Source organism: Urocampus carinirostris, chromosome 12, assembly GCF_059441175.1.
Source record: "Urocampus carinirostris isolate Australia breed hairy pipefish chromosome 12, RoL_Ucar_1.0, whole genome shotgun sequence".
Lineage (NCBI taxonomy): Eukaryota > Metazoa > Chordata > Actinopteri > Syngnathiformes > Syngnathidae > Urocampus > Urocampus carinirostris.
This window is the reverse complement of record NC_142360.1, coordinates 8,273,955-8,297,258: the sequence shown is the minus strand read 5'-3', so window position 1 is coordinate 8,297,258 and position 23,304 is coordinate 8,273,955. Positions and strand designations below refer to the sequence as shown.

The following is a 23,304-nucleotide window of genomic DNA, read 5'->3' as shown; positions in this document are numbered from 1 at the left end:
ATTCTGTCCATAAAAGTTATGAACAGAATCGGTGACAAAGGGCAGCCCTGGCGGAGCCCAACCCTCACCGGGAACGAATCCGACTTAGTGCCGGCAATGCGGACCAGACTCTGGCACCGGGCATACAGGGACCGCACAGCCCGGATAAGACTGTGCGGTACCCCATACTCCTGAAGCACCCCCCACAGGGCCTCCCGAGGAACACGGTCGAATGCCTTCTCCAAGTCCACAAAAAACATGTAGACCGGACAGGCAAACTCCCATGCACCCTCAAAGACCCTGATGAGTGTATAGAGCTGGTCCAGTGTTCCACGGCCAGGACGAAAACCACACTGTTCCTCCTGAATCCGAGATTCGACTTCCTGGCGGACCCTGCTCTCCAGTACCCCTGAATAGACCTTACCAGGGAGGCTGAGAAGTGTGATTCCCCTGTAGTTGGAACACACTCTCCGGTCCCCCTTCTTAAAGACGGGAACCACCACCCCAGTCTGCCAGTCCAGAGGCACTGTCCCCGATGTCCACGCGATGTTGCAGAGGCGCGTCAACCATGACACGCCCACAACATCCAGAGCCTTAATGAAGTCTGGGCGGATCTCATCGACCCCCGGGGCCCTGCCACCGAGGAGTTTTTTGACAACCTCGGTGACTTCAACCCCAGTGATACGAGAGCCCAACCCAGAGTCCTCAGGCTCTGCTTCCCCAGAGGAAGAAGTGCCGGTGGGATTGAGGAGGTCTTCGAAGTACTCCGCCCACCGATTCACAACGTCCCGGGTCGAGGTCGGCAGCGCCCCATCGGCACTATACACAGTGTCGATGGCACACCGCTTCCCCCCTAAGACGTCGGATGGTGGACCAGAATTTCCTCGAAGCCGTTCGGAAGTCGGCTTCCATGGCCTCGCCAAACTCCTCCCAAGCCCGAGTTTTTGCCTCGGCAACCGCCAAGGCCGCATTCCGCTTTAGCCAGCCGATACCTGCCAGCTGCTTCCAGAGTCCCACAGGCCAGGAAGGCCCGATAAGACTTCTTCTTCAGCTTGACGGCATCCCTCACCGCCGGTGACCACCAACGGGTCTGAGGGTTGCCGCCGCGGCAGGCACCGACTACCTTACGGCCACAGCTCCGATCAGCCGCCTCGACAATGGAGGCGCGGAACATGGTCCACTCGGACTCAATGTCCCCCGCCTCCCTCGGGACATGGGCGAAGTTCTGTCGGAGGTGTGAATTGAAACTTCTTCTGACAGGAGATTCTGCCAGCCGTTCCCAACAGACCCTCACAACACGCTTGGGTCTGCCGGGTCGGGCCGGCATCTTCCCCCACCATCGAAGCCAACTCACCACCAGGTGGTGATCAGTTGACAGCTCCGCCCCTCTCTTCACCCGAGTGTTCAGAACATGCGGCCGCAGGTCCGACGAAACGATGACAAAGTCGATCATCGAACTACGGCCTAGGGTGTCCTGGTGCCAAGTGCACATATGGACACCCTTATGTCTGAACGTGGTGTTCATTATGGACAGACCGTGACGAGCACAGAAGTCCAATAACGAGACACCACTCGGGTTCAGGTCAGGGGGGCCGTTCTTCCCAATCACGCCCCTCCAGGTCTCACTGTCATTGCCCACGTGAGCGTTGAAGTCTCCCAGCAGTACGAGGGAGTCCCCAGGGGGCGCGCTCTCAAGCACACCCTCTAAGGACTCCAAGAAGGGTGGGTACTCCGAACTGCTATTTGGTGCATAAGCACAAACAACAGTCAGGACCCGTCCCCCCACCCGAAGGCGGAGGGAGGCTACCCTCTCGTCTACCGGGGTGAACCCCAACGTACAGGTGCCGAGCCGTGGAGCAATTAATATGCCCACACCGGCTCTGCGCCTCTCACCACGGGCAACTCCAGAGTGGAAGAGAGTCCAACCCCTCTCAAGAGGACTGGTACCAGAGCCCAAGCCGTGCGTAGAGGTGAGTCCGACTATATCTAGTCGGAATTTCTCAACCTCACGCACCAACTCGGGCTCCTTCCCTGCCAGAGAGGTAACGTTCCATGTCCCAAAAGCCAGTTTCTGTAGCCGGGGATCGTCGCGCCAAGGACCCCTCCCTTGGCTGCTACCCAGCTCTCTGTGCACCCGACCCCTTTGGCCCCTCCTACAGGTGGTGAGCCCATGGGAAGAGGGTCCCACGTCGTCCCTTCGGCCTGTGCCCGGCCGGCCCCCGTGGGTAAGGGTCCGGCCACCAGGCGCTCGCCAGCGGACCCCACCTCCAGGTATGGCTAGAAAGTTCATCCGGTAAGATCGGGAGATCGACAGACGGGTCGGTGCAGCGTCTGCCGTCATTCGGACCCTGTACCGGTCTGTCGTGGTGAAGAGGCAGCTGAGCCGAAAGGCAAAAGCTCTCGATCTACCGGTCGATCTACGTTCCTACCCTCACCTATGGTCATGAACTTTGGGTCATGACCGAAAAGAACTCGATCCCGGATACAAGTGGCTGAAATGAGTTTCCTCCGCAGGGTGGCTGGGTTCTCCCTCAGAGATAAGGTGAGAAGCTCAGTCATCCGGGAGGGACTCGGTGTAGAGCCACTGCTCCTCCGCGTTGAGAGGAGCCAGTTGAGGTGGCTCGGGCATCTAATAAGGATGCCTCCTGGACGCCTCCCTCGGGAAGTGTTCCGGGCATGTCCCACCGGCAAGAGGCCCCGGGGGCGGCCCAGGACACGTTGGAGAGACTATGTCTCTCGGCTGGCTTGGGAACGCCTCGGGGTCCCGTCGGATGAGCTGGAGGAGGTGGCTGGGGATAGGGACGTCTGGGCTTCCCTTTTAACGCTGCTGCCCCTGTGACCCGACCTCGGATAAGCGGAAGACAATGGATGGATGGATGGATGGAATTAGGAAATAATAAAAACAGCAAAATTATGTGCTTCTTAGTTTGAGCTTAAACAGCTTCATTAAACAAAACAAGTTATTAAACATATTTCCCTCTACTACCCCGAGCAGATAATAAGTGTATAAAAATAAAATAAAAAGCAATTTGCTGCCACCTACTGATATGGTTAAATGTTACTTATACAGCTGATCACTGAACGAAAACAACTATTCTGAACAATGGCATGCTTTTTTAAAACAATAAAATTGGGCAATTTTGTTCTCACAGCACACTGGTTGAAGTGGAAAAATATTCGTCTAGAGTGGTGATGAAGATTAATGACTCGCACAACAATTTTTTTTATATCCAACCGAGCCGTCATTTTACACTAGTCCAAATATACAACATGGATAGACATTGAAATCGTATAACTGACCTATTTATCTAGCACTATTCTTGTTCAAAATGAATGTGGGCAACGCATGGAAATGCATGTAGACAGCCATGACTTCAACTTTTGACCACAATAATCAACCATTCTTCATCAACAATGAACTACAATCAAAAAACAAGTGATATGGACAGCTACCATACTATTCACCAATGAAATCCTATAGCAGAAAATATCAAATCAAAACACACACGCACACACATGCTTTCTGCCAGCCCCTCCCTCTTGACGTTCAACACTTCTGGCTGACATGGGGATGTGTTTTATTCTTGTTTTTGATTGTCTTTTTGTTAGGCAAGCCACCAAACAAAACCTCCGAGCTCGAAAAGAACGCTTCTTTGATATATTCACATTAAGTAAAAGATTTTCCGTGTTTTGCTATGCAGGGAGCAATTGAGTTTTTAGTAGTGACAATGGTTTTCAGGGTCTGTGTTTGATTGCCGGACCTGGACACAGCGCGTTTTAATGTCTCCACCTTGTCAGACTCGTCCTTGAATTTATGTTCATGATTCGTTACGTATTGACGAACTTCAACACTTGATGTGCGAGGTACAACGCTCTTGAGGCATAATGCACAAACAGCACGGTCATTTTTTGCACAAAGCCTCAGTAGTCTGTCCACGCTAGCTGGAAAGAACGAGATATTTTCGCTCGAGGAGCCGTCATGATCGTTCATTTATCGCGCACGTGTGTTTCGTTGTCTGGGTTAAAACACGGATCTCTCCCTCTCCTCGGCGCCGCGCAGACAGATGCTCACAAACGGAGCAGAGGAGGAGGGCCTGTAAAGCCTCTAAACACGGCGCGCAACTGAAAATGTCTGAATTTCAGGTAAATGCACTTAAAAAAAATATCCTTATTTTGCCGTGCGCTCGCGTGCCACTGGTTAACCCCTCGTGTGCCACTGCGTGTCATAGGTTGCCGACCCCTGCTATAGCATATGAATAACCTATATTTTATGTTGATAATATGTGTATTATTTGCCCTCATGTAGGTTTTAGATGAGGGGGTGGTGTCATAATAGTCTGTAGTTTGCAATAGTCTTTGATCTGTGCAGCCCTTTGAGACTCTTTGTGATTAAGGGCTATACAAATAAACATGACTTGACTTGACTCATATTGGTACCCATAGCAAATACAGATACATTAAAAGGACTGGTATTAGCATGGATATACTTGATATCCTATTTGTAATTATGAGGAAGCACAATTTCCAATTGGTTTTTTTTCTCCCCAAAAACACATTAAACGTGACCTCAAAGTTCAAAATTCCTATAACTTTTTAATTTAGTTTGACATTACGTTCATCATTGGTTTGAATTCCATTCACAAGTAAAATTATTACCATAAAAAAACACTCTTTGTCTAATGAGTCGATAATGAACAATGAAATATTCATTTAATGCAAATGCTGATAAAATCACAGGGACAGTGAAATGACAACAAATTAGTAGGATTTATTGTACTTTAAACAACAACACATCATGAACTGCTACCTTACCAGAAGGTAAAAATATGTTGACAGACATTTTACTTTAACATGTACATCAGCACTGCTCAAAGCCGGCCATCAGCGAAAGGGCGAGAGACTCCACTGTAAACAACAACAACAAAAATTGTGCACCTTAATAGCGCATTCAATAAATCAAAGCTGCATAACACTTGCACTTACAATGCGGGAAGGAACCACGACATACGGCCTTGTTGAGGATGGTCACCAATATCATGTGGCAATTTTTGAAATCGGATTCCATTTTGGCAATCGACTCAAGCCTAGATAAAAACACACACATCACTAATAGTATTTAAGCGTTGACATTGCTTTTTTCTACACGCGTTCTTACTTCCAGGCTCCACATCCGGCTTGCCATCGATCGGAGAAGATGAGAACCAGGTTAAGCACTTTCATGATGGCTTCTTTAACAAAACTGACCTGAGGTTCGTGGAAATAATGGAGTCAGGGACGGAGTGAATCGGAATGTCACATTGATCATCGCAATAACAAAACTATATTTTTCATACAAATGCAATGCCATTTAAAATATTTGCAGAAATCTCCCAGCTAAACTAAATTTTGCATACAATAAAATACCTGAAAAATAATATTATTTAACATCATAAATATTTTCAGTTAATACCGTTTATCTAATCATTTTGACCGTTCATTCATTGTGCAATAATATTAGTTTCAAACAGGACAAGTCTGATATATCAACTTACCAAGAAGCATAAAACAAGCCGAATTATGTCATTGCCAAAGGCTGAGCTGCAGTGTATGTTTGAGTATTTTTATAGTCCTGTACTGGAATATTCCCTGTATCGTACTAAGAAATCTTAAAATGAATACAGGAACCTTTCAACGTCTTAAAATTACCTTCTCCCTCAACAGACAACGGTCATGAATGGTCGCTAAGTATCTGTAATGGATCTTGATCAGCTGGTCCAAATCTTTCGCTTCTTGCACTTGATGCTGGAACTCCAGTCCAGTGCTGTGCAGAATCTGGGTAAAAAAAAATTTAAAATAATATATTGATTTTTATAAAGTTTAATTATTGTATGAACTATTAATGTGTTATATGCGTTCAGAGACATAGCACATTTTGGCTCATTTAACTGAAATAAAACATTAGAGCAAATTACAGACTAATCTAAATTCCATAAATCATATACAGTGGAACCTCGGTTCTCGGCCATAATCCGTTCCAGAACCCTGTTTGAAAACCGATTTGTTCAATCACCGAAATCGTTTTTCCCATTAAAAGTAATTTAATTTAATCCGTTCCAACACCCTGAATGTAAACATGAAGCTAACCTAGGCTAATCGTACGTTCGCGTTAGCGTAATCTTTCGTACGGAAGCTAACATGAACGTGTAAAAATAAAAAAATCAGGTCGTTTACACGTCATTTAGCACCCAGGTCTCTAAAAAAAAGTGGCTAGTGCTTCATTGGAAAGGGAGCTCAGTTCCAACACCCTGAATGTTTTACGTAAACAAAGCTAACCCAGGCTAATCGTACGTTCGCGTTATCGTAATCTTCCGTACGAAAGATTATGCTAACATGAACGTGTAAAAATTTAAAAAAGAATTATGAATAGGATTTCTTACCTTTGTGGTGGACGGTGGGAAGAGGAAAATCATCAAAAGTTTTTCAACCTCTTCCAAAACTTGCGGCAGTTGCTCGCTTATAGCGCTAACTTCCTTAGCCGCGTCACTCGATTTCACAGCCTCCTTATTCTTTACTATTATACTGATAGTAGATTTAGCCATGCTGTATTCACTAGCAAGATCGGAAATTCGTACACCTCTTTTATATTGAGCTATTATGTCTTTCTTAAAGGCAATAGTTGTACAAACAACTTGTCTTTTTTACCAGCTCAGTAGCCTAGATGGTAGTGTGCCCGCTTTGAGACTGGGAGGTCGCTGGTTCGCGCCTCGGCCGAGACATACCTAATTGGTATAATGGCGGCGCCCTCTGTTGGCTGCGGCTGCATCGACTCGCTACAACGGGTCAGGTGTATCGACATTTCGTTCTGTGTACATTGTTACAAAGAATGACAATACAAAGGAAATTATTATTATTATTATTATTATTCACCTGTCCTGCTTGCACCGACCTTCTTCGGAGGCATAATTAGGGGCTAAAACACCCGTATGCCGCTCAGCATCGCACCCTAGCGTACCGGCGTTCGAACTCTGATTTTTTGACCGAACAGCGAAGCAAGAATTTCTGTAAATTTTTGGTCGAACACCGATTTGTCCGAACTGAGAGGCGTTCGAAAACCGAGGTTCTACTGTACTGTATTTTCCACACTATAAGGCACTAAAGCCTTTATCTTTTTTAAAAAGTTGACCATGCGCCTTATAATACAGTGTGTCTTATATATGGATCAATATTGAGTCACAAAGTCTCGCAACTAAAGCAAGCAGCTGCCGACTAGATTTTCCCCCGTAGAAGTAGTCCGCGGTGTATGCTGGGATTATATATATATATATATATATATATATATATATATATATATATATATACTGGCGTTTCATTTCCTAACCAATGTGTCAATCATCATTTGAATCGGTCACTATTGGCTAAAGTTATTCAGCGGTAAAGGAGGCCGAAAAAAAAAGAAGCATTTACAGGCTTGTACTAAAATAGCGTGAAAAAAAGCCTGCAATTGGTCGAAAAAGATGAGAATCACAAGTTAGGTTGCTCTATGGCCTGGAGAAAACCTTTTTTACTACTCTGTATTTGTAAACAGGAATTATGGGGCTAAACAGACAGCTAGCAACAAGCAATGTCCATCGATGCAGGGATGCTTCTCTGCGGGTTTTTTTCTTTTATTTGTCGACCTTATAGCGTGTTTTGGAGTATGTAAATATTTTACACAGTCTGATTTATTACACTCACGGATGTAAGAGGACCATGGTTGCGTATTATTATTGAATGTGATGGCTGCAAGACGACTTTGGTGAGCTACCCTGGCTTTGTATTTTCCCAGTATCATGTTTCAAACTGATCTTGACGTTTCTCTGATGAGACTATTTTTTAAATTCAATTCAATTCAAAGGTTTTATTGCCATATGCACAGTAAAGAACCACTTTCCCTGCACAATGAAATTCATACTTTGCTGTCCACAGTTTTCAGCAAAAAGAGAATAGAAACTAAGAAATGGTTGGCATTTCTTGAATCCCAAGAGTTTAATCTTCCTAATGATATGTGGAATGACCCATTTGAGTGATTGGTGAGATCGTACAGACCGTGTCCGTACGTTTCTGAGACACGTATTTGCTTCTTTGCGAGCTGTCGGAATGTTAAGGGGTTAATAAGTTTGACTGAACTATCTGACTGTTTTGCTCCCACTGTAGCGCCTTATAGTCCGGTGCGCCGTATGCATGGAAAATATGTGACAAAAAACAACTATTTTGGGGAGGCGCGTCTTATAACCCAGTGTGCCTTATAGTGCAAGAAATACGGTAAATAAGATTGAAAACTCACAGGGCACACTGTTGAGTTTCTGCACTTGTAATTTGAAATACCAGTTCTAATGAAGATGTGTGATTGAGAAGTCAGTTGTTCTCACCCTGGTCATGATGTAGTTGTGAAGGCTGTTGACAAAGTGCATGAGTTTGACTCTCAGCAGACACATGCGGTGAATCTGCTGCCTGACTGGTTTCTGTTTGTCGAAATCCGCTTGCACACCCTCCTGTTTCTTTGTGAATTCTGCAAACTCTGACAAATAAGTACAATGGATCCCTTACTGTTTGATTACTCAACATTTGAACGTGAAGTAAGGAAAAAAAAATGCCTACCGCTAAATCGAAGTGTGTCTAAACTGTACTTGGCCCATTTGATCTGAAGCAACAATAGAAACACTTGATTGTAAATCTTTTGGCACTCAGCGCTGATCACTAAGTCCACAGGCCACGGAACCTTAGGAAGGGTAAAACAAACAAAAAAATCATCATTGAATTTGTTAGTGATCCTTTTATAGATAATAATTTGCTTGTGCATATACAAAGGTACTGCGTGTGTTATTTGGTTCCTCCTAGTGGTACAAAAAAACATTTATTTGGTAGAAAGCTATACATTCAGAAAAAATAAATTTAAAATATGAAAATAAAAGTAAATGAAAACACTGATAATTTAAATACTCAATTTTATTGTATGTACAGGTAGATTTTCTTTATATACCTAGTGCACCTTTTTTATGTTCTATTAGGCAAAACATGTAACTAATTTACATATTTATTGGTTAACATAAAATGCAATAATTGCAAAATAAAGCAAATTGATATACAATTATACTACCCTTTTTTATACTTTAAAGGGACCGCATGTGTCATTTAGCGCCACCGAGTGATAATAAAAAACTTGATTCATTTAAAAAACAATATTGATTTGCATAATAAACAAAACTACAAGAACTATCATATGAATGGGCATTTTGAAATACTTGTAGATGGAGAAATTTGTATTAATTTTACATAACATGAGTCTCAACTTGATTGTTCTCCATCTTGCTGTTAAAGGAACTCAAAAAAAACATTAACCTGTCTTTTTCCCTTCTTTACTAAACTCGGTTTTTCAGTTATTTATGTTTTTTTTGTTCTTCAATTACTTTTCCCCCCATTTTCCTGTTTTTATTTGTTTACTTTTTCTTTTTTGCCTTTTCCATTCTTTCCCCCTTTTCCTTTTTTTCTTTCTTTGCAAAATGCTGGATAGTTTGGTCACTTTGAGTAGTTTGTAATTTTCCTTGTGCTTTGTAGCACACCTTTATGTTTGCACTACACAATATAATGATATCTGGTGGTCAAATAATACACACTATCCCTTTAACTACTAAAATACCTATACTTTATATAAAACCTTCTTGGATAGTGTTTAAACCTACCTTGTAGCTTAGGGTCAATACTTCAAGATTATTGACAGGGTGTTTTTTCCGACCGGCATCTATTGTCTCCAAGTATATTGATAATCTCACAAAAATAAAGAAAAAAATTATCATTTCATCGTATTTATATAACATCACAATGCAGTATAACGGGGAACACCCCCGCAGTACCTGCTACTATCCTCCAGTCTGCGCTGTCCAACAGCTTCCTGCAGCTGACCGTTGAGGAAGGACGGCTGCTGCCAACTCTCTTTTTCTCGCGCTTTGTCAAAGATGGCCGTGTAGAAGTCATACATGGTGTCGCCAGCCTCCAGAAGGAAGTAGTTCCTCATGGCCTGAAGGTACTCCAGCAACCTGAAGATCAAGAAGGTGTAAGCAAAGAGGATATGTTGAAAAACCACTCATTGCTCCAAACTAAACGGCACTTGATCTCATATCGGGTCAGGGCGTTTCTAAATGACTTACTTGTAATCTTTTTTGAGGGTTTCCATGAGGTTGCCGCAGCACTCGACATACCGCTGCTGGATGTGCGGATAGAGGCAGGAGCGTAGCGTGAGCTCAAACGTCTGGCAGGTGACCGACTGGGACGAGCGGTCCACGATGAAGTCGTCTCGGGAAAAACATTCGTGGAAGTCGTTCTGCTCTAAGTATAACCTGATGAAAAGCAAAAACTATGATTTAAAAACAATCAAAACAGGTGAAAATTGTTTTGGGGGCTCACCTAGCAAAGTTAATAGCCAACAGCGGGTCATGTAGATTTTCGATCTGTAGATGCTGCGCGATGACAGATTGCATCCGGATCAGGCTTTTCTTTGTGGCCTTTTGTTCGGTAATGGCGCAAGACGGAGAAACGTCCTGGCTGCGGAGACGCGACTGCACCGACTCCAAAAACAAGGTGTATAAACTCTTGCGCTCTGCATCTGCGTTGTAGAAATGGTCATTGGCAAATACAATGAACTATTTTATTAGAACAGACGAATTCCCTTACATTAGTCTTATCATCATGCACATAATGGAAAAATTAAATTAGAGCTATTCCATACACTTCTAATCAGTGCTAACTTTGCGGTCGTCCAAAAAGTGAGTGTAGCCTTCAACCAGTAGAAGATGTCATCTGGTGGTGTCCAACTGTCACTGGGCGTTTTGACCCTAAACCACAACGCCCTCGAGTTGGCGGGCCAGCAGTGATGGCCAGTCACTGCTTATCTTCACCTGGTCCCCAGCTAAACTCCTCTCTCCTACTCCAGAGCCAGCAAGAGGCTCTCTCCGCGGCTTCCCCCACCCTTAAGCAGCTGCCTTCCTCTCCCATCCACTTATTCCCAGAGCTGTTAATGTGTCCCATACAGACTGTGCTGGGAAGCCCCTGCACCTGACCTCCACTGGGAATAGCAAGGTCTGCCATCCCTTGTCCCTGCACTGTTGGACCAGTTCTTGATATTTGGCGTTTTTCCTTTCATGGGCTTTGCTGCATCCATCTTCCCACAGTACAGTTAGCTCAGAGATTTTTTTTACTTCAATTTTAGAGAGGTGCTCCAAGATTCAAAGGGGCTGATTGCAAAAACAAAACGCCCAGCTTCCTGTTTAAGAAGTTTATTGTTTTTAATATTGTACACTTGCAAAGGAAATTGCATAGAATGCCAATTCTTTACTATGACGATTACACCCTACTGCTATTATGCACTGTTTACATCAGTGTCACTCTCAGCCAATCACATTGCCGTTCCTAGATTCCACACCCTTTATGGCAGATCTGTATTTGTATAATCTAGGAAATGTAATTAAAAGATAGGATTCAGGGGAGGGCTTTTTAGAACAGATTTTCTTATCTGAGGTTTGTGTGAACTCCTCTTATTGTAGGTTCAAACTTCATTGATATCTTCTCTTATCATTTTGAGTTTCTACAAAACTATAAACTTATCATCGTTTAATTTTAATAAAACATAAGAAAAACTGACCTCTTGAGGACTGATGTGCATCTTTTTTGTGGTCCAAGTTCTTAAGAAGCTGCATGGACTTTCCGGCCATAATGATCTGTTTAAGAACAGGCTTAAGAAAGGACACCATCGTGAGTTGTCGGTTTCCTGCTCCGCCGTCCCCTCCGGAACTGCCGCTGGCCGCGTCGCTCATCTCGCTCTCCACTGTCTCCGAAATGCTGTACAATGTGTAGGTGGCGTGCCAAAAGTCCCTGTGATTCACCGCCACATCCTTATTCCTTTGGATGATGAACTCTCTAGCAGGATCAAACAGGTTTCCATGGACAATCCATTCGTCCACTATCTCCAAATATGGCCTTACGGTCTCAGTCCATAGTGAAAATAGTAGAGCCACCTGATGGATGAAGTTTATTAACTGACCTTTATTACCTTCCATAACAATTTTGACCAAGAGATTAAAACCTTCCCCCAAATCCCACAAAATACCGTTTGTTCGGAAGCTTCTCCAACACAGTCATACTCGATGATGGCCTTGTAAAGCGTGTTGAGCAAGTGAGATGCACGCACCACATTGGCGGTGCCAGGGGGTACCTCAGCAATTCCAGTGCAGAAAACCTTGTGCAGGACTTTGATTTGCGCGAGGTGCTGCCTGAGACGCTGTAGCACGGCAGACAGGGTCACAGTCTCATCTGTAGAAGGACAGTAAATAAAACTGATGACAAAATCATAACTAGCAACATCCCGTGAACTACAGTAATTCCGTTTCTGATTATATCATCATTTGAATTTTTATTCAATTCGATTAATTCTAGTGGCGTCAGTTACAATGCATTGTTAATGGCTTAAGGCAAACCCCCTTTTATAGCTGTAAATATTTTATTGCACAACAAATACTATTGATAAAAAGCGGAAGTAGCACATTTGACTAACGCCAACAAAAACAACTAACATGGATAACAATTGTTTCTCTAAGCTTTCACAGATCTGAGCAATCACACAAAATCTGTGAGCATCGCTCGGAACAAGAGTGAGCAACATCAATCATGTGCATTCCAACCAAATCATTATCAAACATGTCCAAAACCTGAGAAAATACATTTTGCTTAGTTTACGGCATCACTAGGTAGTTTTTCAAATTCTTATGAATTAGCTAATTAAATGTTGGAAAGGTCGCACGGCCCACACACGTCAGTTGCTTTTTCAACAACTATTATTTGAGATTTCTGTTTTTAAAAAGTAGCTTTTCTTAAATAGTACTAACACTTTGTGGATGTATTTAGTTGGTTGCACAGTACAGAATTGTAAATAATCACACTTTTTAGTGGAAGTACAATGTTGGCAAAAAGAGTGACTTGATATATTTACAAAATATTTGAATGTAAAACAGGAGCGATCAAAGCAATCCGGTTTTTTACCCCATTTTTTTTTATTAATTTCTGCGTTTGTTTCTTTTTCCTAGCTTTTCACTTATTTTACCTTTTTCTTCTATTGTTCCCTAGTATACTTTATTTGTTGCTTCCTTTTCTATTTTTTCCAGCTTTTTACTTCCATTTTTTTGCCTTTTTTTATTTTCCCCTGGATTTTTTTTTTCATTTTCTTCTTGCTTTTCCATTTTTTCTTCTTTTTCTTTTTTTGTTTCTTTTTTCAACAAAAACAATCTGAAGAGCCATTTGGGAACTGAAAAAGACGGCTATTTTTAGTGAGTCGAGCACAAAAAGCCGCTTCTCCAAAAAAAGAGACAGAACCTTGTGTGCAAAATTGATGTAGGCACATAGCCAAGAAAGATCACGTAGCTACGGTTTCCAACTGTGCAGGAGATAATCAGAGTAAACCACACATGTCTCTCCATATTTCAATGTGTTAGTGATCAAAAAACAAAACAACAAACAAACCATATATTTTTTTAAAGCCATCTTCTACATTCTCCCCTCCCCTTACAGCCTTTATACTTATCCTCCCCTTTCTCTCTTGGTGCAAGAACTGGAGCTCACATGCATGCTTGCTTTCATTTAATCAATCCGGTGCTGACATTGACTTCGAAATACCGCACTTAAAACACTAACAGAGGGAACTGCCGTTGTTCTTGCCTGCATGCACTGTTATTTTGGCCAAATTTGCGAGTGAATTAATTTTGTTATTTCCAGCCCTGATTTTTGTGCGCAGGACAGATTTTCTTGTGCGCAGAGAAGGTCTGGCCAGTGCGCAATTGGCAAGCGCGCAGCTTAGAGGGAACATTGGTTATGAGGGTAGAAAATAGTAACTTTTTAAGCAGCTTCTTCACTAATGCATTAGTGATGAAAGCTACGTTAACATTAGCGACACCAGCCTCTTGAACCAAGAAGACTCAATCATAACGCGTCGTCTCCATACTGCCTTAGCGTCTTTAGCAACCAGCCACTATGAGCGTAACCAATAACAATGAGGTGCTTTCAAAGGCGGTCGGACATTTGGAATATAATTTATTGTTATTGTAACATTTGATATGCACAGCAATTTTAAAAAGGGGCCATCCTTATGATGTAAAAACATTTACAAGATAAAATACCACAGTTTAAAAAAAAAAGTTAAGAGTAATGGTATAAAAATAATTAACATTGAAAAAAATAAATACATAAACCAGTGTCTGAAATAACATCTGCCCGGACGTGCATCTTTTACGTCGGGCATACAACTTACAAAAAGTCTCTGCCCGGGTGGCTGACAACTTTATAAACCTTTCTTTTTTTTTTTTTTCCCCCCTACATTTTTTTTTTCAAATCAAACGTTTGCTTTATTCCGATTTCAAAATCTTCGTTCGGTTTAGCAATTTGCATAATCGGCAGCCAATCAGAAGCCTGCATCGAATAACTTCGTGCTTCCGGACTCTCCCGAGCGTTATAAGGTCGTGCATTTGCATATCATTTTCCAAAGTATACGCACATGGTTAGGAATCAAGCCAAAACTTCAGCCCCAGAAGAAAGATTCAAAAGAACCTAACAAAATTTATGACAGTGCTGAAGCTTGGCCTTCTTAATATTAGATCACTAGCCTCCAAAGCTTTACTTGTTAATGACCTTATTAATGAACACAATCTTAACCTTATTGGCCTTTGTGAGACCTGGTTGAAACCAAATGAGTTTGTAGTGTTAAATGAGGCTTCTCCCCCTAACTTTGTGAGTGCGCACTTGGCACGACCATGCAAAAAAGGTGGAGGTGTTGCTCTTATATCGGAAAATAGGTTGAAATTTACTTCTAATACCCCTACTAGCTTTAAAACGTTTGAAGCACTTGTTATGAGGTCCTTAATGTCAACACCAATTTATGTAGTTGTTGTGTATCGCCCACCTGGACCATACTCAAATTTTTTGGAAGAATTTTCTGATTTGTTAACAGACTTAGTTACGTATGCGGACAATGTTGTAATTATTGGTGATTTTAATGTTCACATAAACTCCCCATCAAATTCACTTGCAATTGCATTTAAGTCACTGATGGATACATTTGGTTTCAATCAAAGAGTTGATGTGCCAACTCATAAAGATGGGAACACTCTAGATCTTGTCCTGACCCGTGGCGTAGTAGCCTCAAATGTTACAGTGTTACCGTATCCTAATGCCATCTCTGATCACTATTTTGTTAAATGTGAGGTGTTGTTTAATGTTTACTGTGATAAGGAAAATATAGGCTTTAGCAGTCGCAATATCCGCCCTAAAACGGTGTTAGCCTTAAAAGAATTATTACCTATGGTAACTGCAGCCTTCCCTTCGTACACTGGGTCTGTTGACTCACTTACAAACAACTTCAATACTGCTTTGGTAAATGTTCTTGATTCTGTGGCGCCCCTAAAGTATAAATTCCGACCCAAGAAGAATACACCTTGGTTTACTGAAGAAACTAGGTTACTCAAACAAAGTTGCAGAAAAATTGAACGAAAATGGCGCACTACTAAGCTGGAGGTTTTTCGACTGGCCTGGTGTGACAGTTTGCTGAAATATAAAGTAGCTCTTGCCTCAGCTAAAGCTTCGTATTTTTCTAAGATTATTGTTGAACATAAGAATAATCCAAAATTTTTATTTGACACAGTGGCGAAACTTACCAGACAACAACTTAACCCAAATGGTTGCACTCATTCTGCTAATGACATTATGGAATTTTTTAATAAAAAGATTCAACTAATCAGGAATGAAATTTTAAAAGAACGCTCTGTTTCCTCCTCCTATATCAAAGATGTGGAGGTGCTAGGTATGGACTGTGTCAGCGGTTGTTTAGAAACATTCTCCAGTTTCAATGAATTGTCCCTTGATAATCTAACACAGATGGTCAGTAGGGCCAAACAAACTACGTGCCTGCTTGATCCGTTTCCAGCTTCACTGGTGAAGGATCTGTTTGAGATCTTAGGACCATCAGTTTTAAATATTATTAATATATCGCTATCCTCGGGTATTGTTCCTGTAGCCTTCAAGTCTGCCGTCATTAAACCCACGCTTAAGCGACCTAACCTTGACCCAGAAAGCCTAGGTAATTATAGGCCAGTGTCAAATCTGCCATTTCTTGCGAAATTACTTGAAAAGGTCGTTGCACAGCAGCTAAATGACTTCATGTCAGAAAATAACCTTTTTGAAACTGTCCAGTCAGCATTTAGAGCAAATCATTCTACTGAGACAGCCCTTGCAAAAGTAACCAATGATCTCCTTTTAACAATAGATTCTGGTGCCTCATCAATGTTACTGCTGCTGGATCTCAGCGCTGCTTTTGATACGGTCGACCACAACATATTATTGATTCGTCTAGAACGCATTGGTATCTCAGGAACTGTACTCTCGTGGTTTAGGTCCTACCTGTCAGACAGGATGCAATGTGTTAACTATGGCAATATGACCTCTAAACAATCTAATGTCCCTTGTGGTGTTCCTCAAGGCTCTGTACTTGGCCCCCTTCTTTTTAGTATTTATATGATCCCGCTTGGTGACATTATCCGCAAGTATAATATTAGTTTCCATTGCTATGCAGATGACACTCAACTGTATGTGCCACTGGAAAAAACTGGACATTTAAGTTTTAGAAATCTGGAGGATTGCCTTACTGAGATTCAAAGATGGATGTCAAATAATTTTTTACGCCTTAACCCAGAAAAAACTGAAATGTTGATTATTGGTCCAGCTCACTGTCGTCATTTGTTTTCAAACATTACCCTGAACCTAGACAAATGTAATATCACCCATAGTGACTCGGTCAAAAATCTAGGTGTTATATTTGATCCTAACCTGTCGTTTCAGTTACATGTGAAAAATATTACTAGAATAGCTTTCTACCACCTCCGTAATATTGCGAAGATTCGTTCAATGCTGTCCCAATCAGATGCAGAGATTTTAATTCATGCGTTTATTACTTCTCGGCTTGATTACTGTAATGTATTGCTTTCTGGTCTCCCGATGTCTAGCATTAAAAGTTTGCAGCTGGTTCAGAATGCGGCAGCTAGACTTTTGACTAAGACTAAAAAGTTTGAGCATATTACACCTGTATTGGCCAACTTGCACTGGCTCCCAGTCCACTTAAGATGTGACTTTAAGGTTCTCTTATTAACATATAAATGTTTGCATGGGCTTGCACCCTCTTATCTCTCCGATTTGATTTCCCCCTATGTTCCTGCACGGAGTCTGCGCTCGGAAAATGCCGGTCTACTTGTGACTCCGAGAGCCAAGAAGTCTGCGGGCTCGAGAGCGTTCTCCATCCGGGCCCCGGTGTTGTGGAACGCCCTGCCTCTGGAGATAAGATCTGCAACCTCAACGGAAGTTTTTAAATTGAGGCTTAAGACACACTTCTATTCCAAAGCATATGATTGATGCCCACCTTGTATTCTGTTTTGTCCTGTCTTTTTCTGAGGCCTGCCTGGCTGATACGAAGGAGAAGGATGATCTGGGATGGGTCAACGGACCGGGGTCTGACCTGCAGCATGTCAACCCCTGCATTTACCAGCTGGCGTCGTCGTTGATGTCATGCTCTTTCCGGACATTTTCAACATTTTACCTAGTGTTTACTATTCTGAATACAGTAATGCTAATTGTAATTCACCCTGTTCAATCCTGGAAGGGGGATTACCACATGTGAGGTCCTTTCTCAAGGTTTCTCTTTTCTCCTCACACTGAGGTTTTTGAGTTTTTCCTTGCCCGCATGCTGGTTTGCTGGTTTAAGATGAGGTAATTGTGTAATGTTGTAACTGTAATCCTGTGCAGTCCTTTGAGACATTTTTGTGATTAAGGGCTATATAAATAAATTTGACTTGACTTGACATGACTCTACAAAACATAAACATTAAAAGCATCGTGGAAAGAGGAGTTCACGTGGCTTGTAGCAGACACGCAACGCAAACATTGCATGAATGTAGATGAGTAAATACAGGTACATACTGATGGCAGATGGAAAACAGAGATGTCACATACATGCAATGAATGTTATAAGTAGATTTGAAATATACTTAATTTTAAAGTGTTGTTCTGTTATATATTCTGATTATCCATCCTTAATACTTTGCAACAATGCTTTGTTTTTGTTTTTTTTTGCGACTAGTCGTCTTATTGTGTTTCAAGTTGGGAAAACTGGGCAGGCAACTTAATGGCTGGGCAGGCAACTTTTCAAAGTTGTCTGCCCTGATGTCCTGTAACTTTTTGTCATGAGTTTCAGACACTGCATAAACAAAAAAAGAAAGAACCGAAACCACTTTTGTCATGATTGCATATTCTATTTGCATGGTAACCAGTGTTTCATTAGTTTTCTGTTGAGGGTGATTATTGCCTTAGATTGAAAAACACCTACTAAATAATTTACCTGAGTATTCTCGGACATGTAAAGTCCATCAATCTATTCATCATCATTAATTGAAACATCTTAAAAATTGAATTGAAATTGAATGTTTAAATGATTATACAGCACTATTTAATTGAAGGTACAGTGGGACCTCGCTACTTCGCGGTTCCACATTCGCGGGTTCAGAACTTCGCGGGTCTGAATTTTATTTTATTTTTTTTAAATAATAATAATAATTTAAAAAAAAATTAAAAAGGGGGGGCGTCGCTACTTCGCGGATTTTCACTTTTCGTTTTGGTCCCCATTAACCGCGATAACCGAGGGGATTACTGTACTTACCTTTGCACACAAGCTCTCTCTCAATGGAAACCAACTCCTCCTTGAAGCTGGTGAAGTACTTGTTTAGGGCCCACACAAATGCCTGGTAGGTCCTAAATGGAGGTTCGGAATTCTTTTTCGAGCCGAACGGACCAAGCTCAGGACAGTGGCCTGTCACCTCATCGATGAACCTCTGCAGCCGGAACACTGCTTGGCCGTATGCGGCCACATGCTCCAGCACAGAACGGAGACAGTTCTGTGGGAAATTGTAAACATTGGACCAATTATATCTCAAGGCATAACAGTATTACAGGGTTTTTTCCACCTACACTGGTGAGATGAGTGACTACTACATTGTTCCTGACTGACACTTTCCCGTCATGATGCTGGAATATGAAGTGCTTCTTAACCCCAGAAAGAAGCCTATGATACAAAAAAGGTTGATAACGTAGTATAAAAAAAAATGTATTTAAAGAAATAACTGTTATTGAGGCAAAGTGTAGTTTATTTTAAGACATGAAGTTCAAAGTTAACTGCGGTAAACTCTTATTTGAACACGAACAAACAAAGTGTCCCAAGTTAAAAATGTGATCATGCAACTCACCACAATATTTCCCGGATGACTTGGTTCTCAGTAACGAAAGCTTTTTCTTCAGGCAAATACAGAGGATCGGTGTTGTACAAGTGCTGGTCCCTGCAGAGGAAAAAGGGTCATAAGAAACTCATAAATGTATGACTTTTAATGAGCTACAACTAGCTCTCCTGGAGCTCACTGATTTTTATTAATAACTGAGATTTTACCACCACTAAGAGGCCATAGTATGTACCCAACAAAAGAAATATTACAGAAAAAGTATGATTACCTAGTAAAATGTCTTCTAACCGCTAGCGAGAAAGTAATAACAAGATTATGGTATAATTTCCCAAACTATCCCTGGTTAGGGGCCCCCAACATGGAGCAGTGGGTGTGGACTGTGGAGGAATTATTTGTAAGAGAAACACATTTCGAATAAGAATAGAGGAGACCCAATTTATGGAAAAATGGGAAAATGCATAGACTACAGGAAAAATAAGGACACCACTAATGAACTGAACTTTAAATAATGACTCGAGCATGGAAGATACGACTCAACACTGCAATGTTGCCTTGTTTTATTTATCTATTTTTTTCTTTTTTTTCCATTCTTTCCCTTTGTTTTTTTTCTTTTCTTTTTTGATTGTTGTTTGTATCTTTAAAAAATGTAAAAAGCACGATTAAAACTCAAGTTAAAAAAAGCCATCGTATTAGTTTCTTGGCTTGAGTCTTACCAAACATTAAGCAGGTTGGAGTGTAAATGAAGGCTGTGGGTGAATCGGGGGGCATGCGGGACCCAGTAGGGCGTCACCACGTGTTGCTCCAGCCATGCTCTAGCATCAGGCTCACCCACTGCAAAACAAAACACAGCAATTACATATCCTCCTTGAATATTAATAGTCAATTATGAAGGCTTTTGATTGGCAGTGATACATTGACTTCTCAAAAAACTGGGTTACAGTTATGAGCACTAAATAGATTAAGGTCTGGGCGCAAATGCAATTGCTGCTAACCTGTCCATGGCACTGAAACCGTCTTGTCACTGTGGTCTTTGTCTTCCTGGGGGGTTTTGTCCAACTGGATTCCAGAATCTTCTCTGCTGATTGGCTGATGGCTGTCCTCAATCTCACTTTCTTCCTCAGACCACTCCTGATCCCCCCCCCAAAAAAAGACCTCTAGTAATTTCTTGAAGTGTAAAAGAAATTGACGAGGTCATCGCTACCAAAAATCTTAATCTTAAAGTATCCAAACAATTATTCCATCGGTTATTATCATCGATATTTGTGTGTGTGAAGGCAAACATAACAAACATGAAGAAGTAAAGGCCTCAACACTCACAGGGGTATCTGGATAAGGCCCATTGTCGATGTCCTCAACCTCCAATAAGTATTTTGCCCAGTCAAAGTTGTCCTTTGGTTCTATGAGGTGGATATAAAATTATGACATTAAATGTTCACCCCTACTGCAGAGGTTATTGTGGTACCACACTGTAAATCAGATGTTTTCTGTTCACTTAAAACTCTGACATCAAACTGATTCGAAGAATACGGCAAACTCACCGGCCTCCTTCACCCGGGGCTTCTCAGTAAAGTTTGTGTTGGAGGGGGAGTTTGATAAGTGGAGGAGCAGTGACAGTATACTGTAGTGTATTTCAGTCTGCAAAACCACAGACAATTATTAAAACATACATAAATTATAAAACACTATGACGATTGTGTTTACCTTTATTCCATTCATGTTAAGCAGGGGTGAGTCAAGAAACTCGTCAGTAAGCCTCATCCAGCTTTCGGCCTTACTCACTTCTGAGTGGACCATGAGCTTTTCATAGATTCTGCATCACAAAAAAAGTACAGTCCCATTTTATTTCACTTGGAAACAAACAAGTGTAAATTTTTAAATACAATATATTTTATGATCTGTCAAAAGAAATGTAACTTTTAAACCAAAAGACATACCCATCGACACTGCGCTTTACTTTTTGGCTGCATGTATCCAGGAAACGATGGAACCTGAAGAGGAAAATTTAAACACAAGGGGATATTTATTTTAGCAACATCTCCTGAGCTCCTGGGTTGCAGGGCATGCAAACCTGTGAGCTTATAAACAAATACCTTGTCATCTAAAACAATAACTAGTTCAAGATACACTTTCATTGTCCCCAAATCCGATTGATATTTACCAAGAATGCCTTTTTCATTTTGTGATTCTTTATTAAACGTTTTGGCTTCAGATAAAAATTGTGGTCGCTTTTTTTCTATCATTGTGAACTGTAAGTAGGAGGTTCGTCCAAATATGATCCTTAGGGGATCCAAGAAACATAAAGAAAATAGAAGGAGGGACAACAAATTTGAGTTATTGTTAAAAGAGTTATTGTACCTGAAATTGGACCAAGCAAATTTGAACGCCAGTTGGAAGTTGTGGTCCTCCTCATCCTCCAGTCCGCTCATGCATCTTATCAGCTCCTTCGTCTCCCTCTCAGTTTCATTCTCAAAGGTGCTCCGGTGAGCCATAGTTGAGCCCGGCGTCACATGTGGCAAAATAAGTATCGATTGACTACATTACATCGAACAAAGAGCTAATATAGGAAGTGGAGTATTTTATAACGCTATTTATTAGAAATACAGCAGGAACAGCTTTGTTTACGGTAGCAACTCAGTCACGGGCGCAAAATTTGCTTCCGTAGTCAATGTGCGCATGCGCAAATCCAAAAGACGGACTTACTTTTTGTTTTTTTTCACAATTATTTTTAATATAAATTTTTGAACATTTTGTTTTGAAATCAAACAAAAATCTAAAGTTTAAACAAATACAGAGACATTGTTTTGTTCGCTTTTCCCACAATGCATCGCGCCGTGACGACGCAAAACCAGAAAGTGGTCTCTGTAGTCTAGAACGATCTGTAGTCTAGAACGCTTTGCATTTATTGTTCCATAAACAGCCGGTAATGCCGAATTCACGCCACATTTATTCTTGGCTCTCTATCGTTTAAATTCGTGTTGTAAGCTAAATTTGCTGTACTATTTGAATACCAAGCTTGCCTGTAAAGATATTATAACCTTGGCTCTTTTTGGAACATCGGAACAGTACAACCAAAATTGTCATGAAACAGTCAAACCACAATTTAAAATAATAATTTTCAAGGGGGGAAAAAAAGCTACAGTAGTGCGCCGTAAGGGCCCGAGATCATGTGATGTTAATCATATTTTGTCCATCAATGGTCAATAATTCTTAATAATCACAAATTTTCTGTCAGATTCTCCCTGGTTGTGCTTCTTCCAGATGTGTGCTTTTTTATTTAATAAATTTAATAAATCACATTTTAGCCATTTGTTGTTGCCAGGCTCAGATTTCTACCCGGAGACCGTCATAACAGTAGCAGTAGCTCAGGAGGTAGAGCGCTCGTCTTGGGATCAAGGGATCCCAGTTCAAATCCCGGCTCGTCCATGTTACATGTCGAAGTGTCCTTGGATAAGACACTGAACCCCTAATACCCCCAATAAGCAGGTTAGCGTCTTACATGGCTGCAATACAAGGCCGCTATTGGGAAATGTGGAGCACACTAAAAAAAGCACTTTGGGAAGTCATTTACTTGAAAAGCGCTATATAAATGCAGATCATTTCATTTCTCTGAAGGCCGTTTTCCATAATATCGGTGTTCGAGAAAGCTGTTGCTTTAGCCAATCAGACTCCGAGTTGGCGTCTGAGTGCTTACTAGCGGGCTTTGGTAAATGTCACCGTTCAAATGTTCTATACATTGTCTGTATGACTAAGACTCACGAGAGGAGAGTAACTTTTTATGCTGCTTTAATCATACATCCAAGCTTATTGGCATCTCTGGGAATGGGCCTTACCTTTAATGTCCTTAGTCAACTCCCAACACAGGCACATTAGTTACGCGGCTTACGCCTATTGGTTCCTACTAATATTCCCAGAGTCATCGGTTTCCCAAACTATCCCTGGTTAGGGGGCGGTAATCAACCAAAGCGATCGTGCAAACGGTAGTTAAACTTGAGGAAAG

General features: G+C 41.6%; 1 protein-coding gene across 1 annotated transcript; it reads right to left on the bottom strand.

Moving 5' to 3' along the window:
* Positions 1 to 4,727: 4,727 nt before the first annotated feature.
* On the bottom strand, positions 4,728 to 21,983 carry tubgcp5 (tubulin gamma complex component 5). Its single transcript, XM_088349863.1, has 22 exons — positions 21,663 to 21,983; positions 21,242 to 21,295; positions 21,009 to 21,117; positions 20,846 to 20,942; positions 20,625 to 20,704; positions 20,300 to 20,435; positions 20,021 to 20,138; positions 19,317 to 19,406; positions 19,042 to 19,135; positions 18,734 to 18,968; positions 12,098 to 12,300; positions 11,633 to 12,005; positions 10,399 to 10,597; positions 10,143 to 10,331; positions 9,849 to 10,031; positions 9,678 to 9,762; positions 8,596 to 8,716; positions 8,367 to 8,515; positions 5,665 to 5,790; positions 5,135 to 5,223; positions 4,963 to 5,063; positions 4,728 to 4,884 (listed from the first exon to the last, which is right to left on the bottom strand). Exons 1-22 carry the CDS (start codon positions 21,794 to 21,796, stop codon positions 4,838 to 4,840), a joined length of 3,012 nt encoding a protein of 1,003 aa, XP_088205989.1. The 5' UTR covers positions 21,797 to 21,983; the 3' UTR covers positions 4,728 to 4,837.
* Between the last annotated feature and the right edge of the window lie 1,321 nt (positions 21,984 to 23,304).

Coding starts and splice junctions, on each gene's coding strand:
- tubgcp5 (XM_088349863.1), bottom strand. CDS start 21,796: ATGGCTCACCGGAGCACCTTTGAGAATGAAACTGAGAGGGAGACGAAG. Junction 20,139..20,299: donor GGTTTCAGTGCCATGGACAG/GTTAGCAGCAAT, acceptor TTTGTTTTGCAG/TGGGTGAGCCTGATGCTAGA. Junction 12,006..12,097: donor GAGAAGCTTCCGAACAAACG/GTATTTTGTGGG, acceptor TTCATCCATCAG/GTGGCTCTACTATTTTCACT.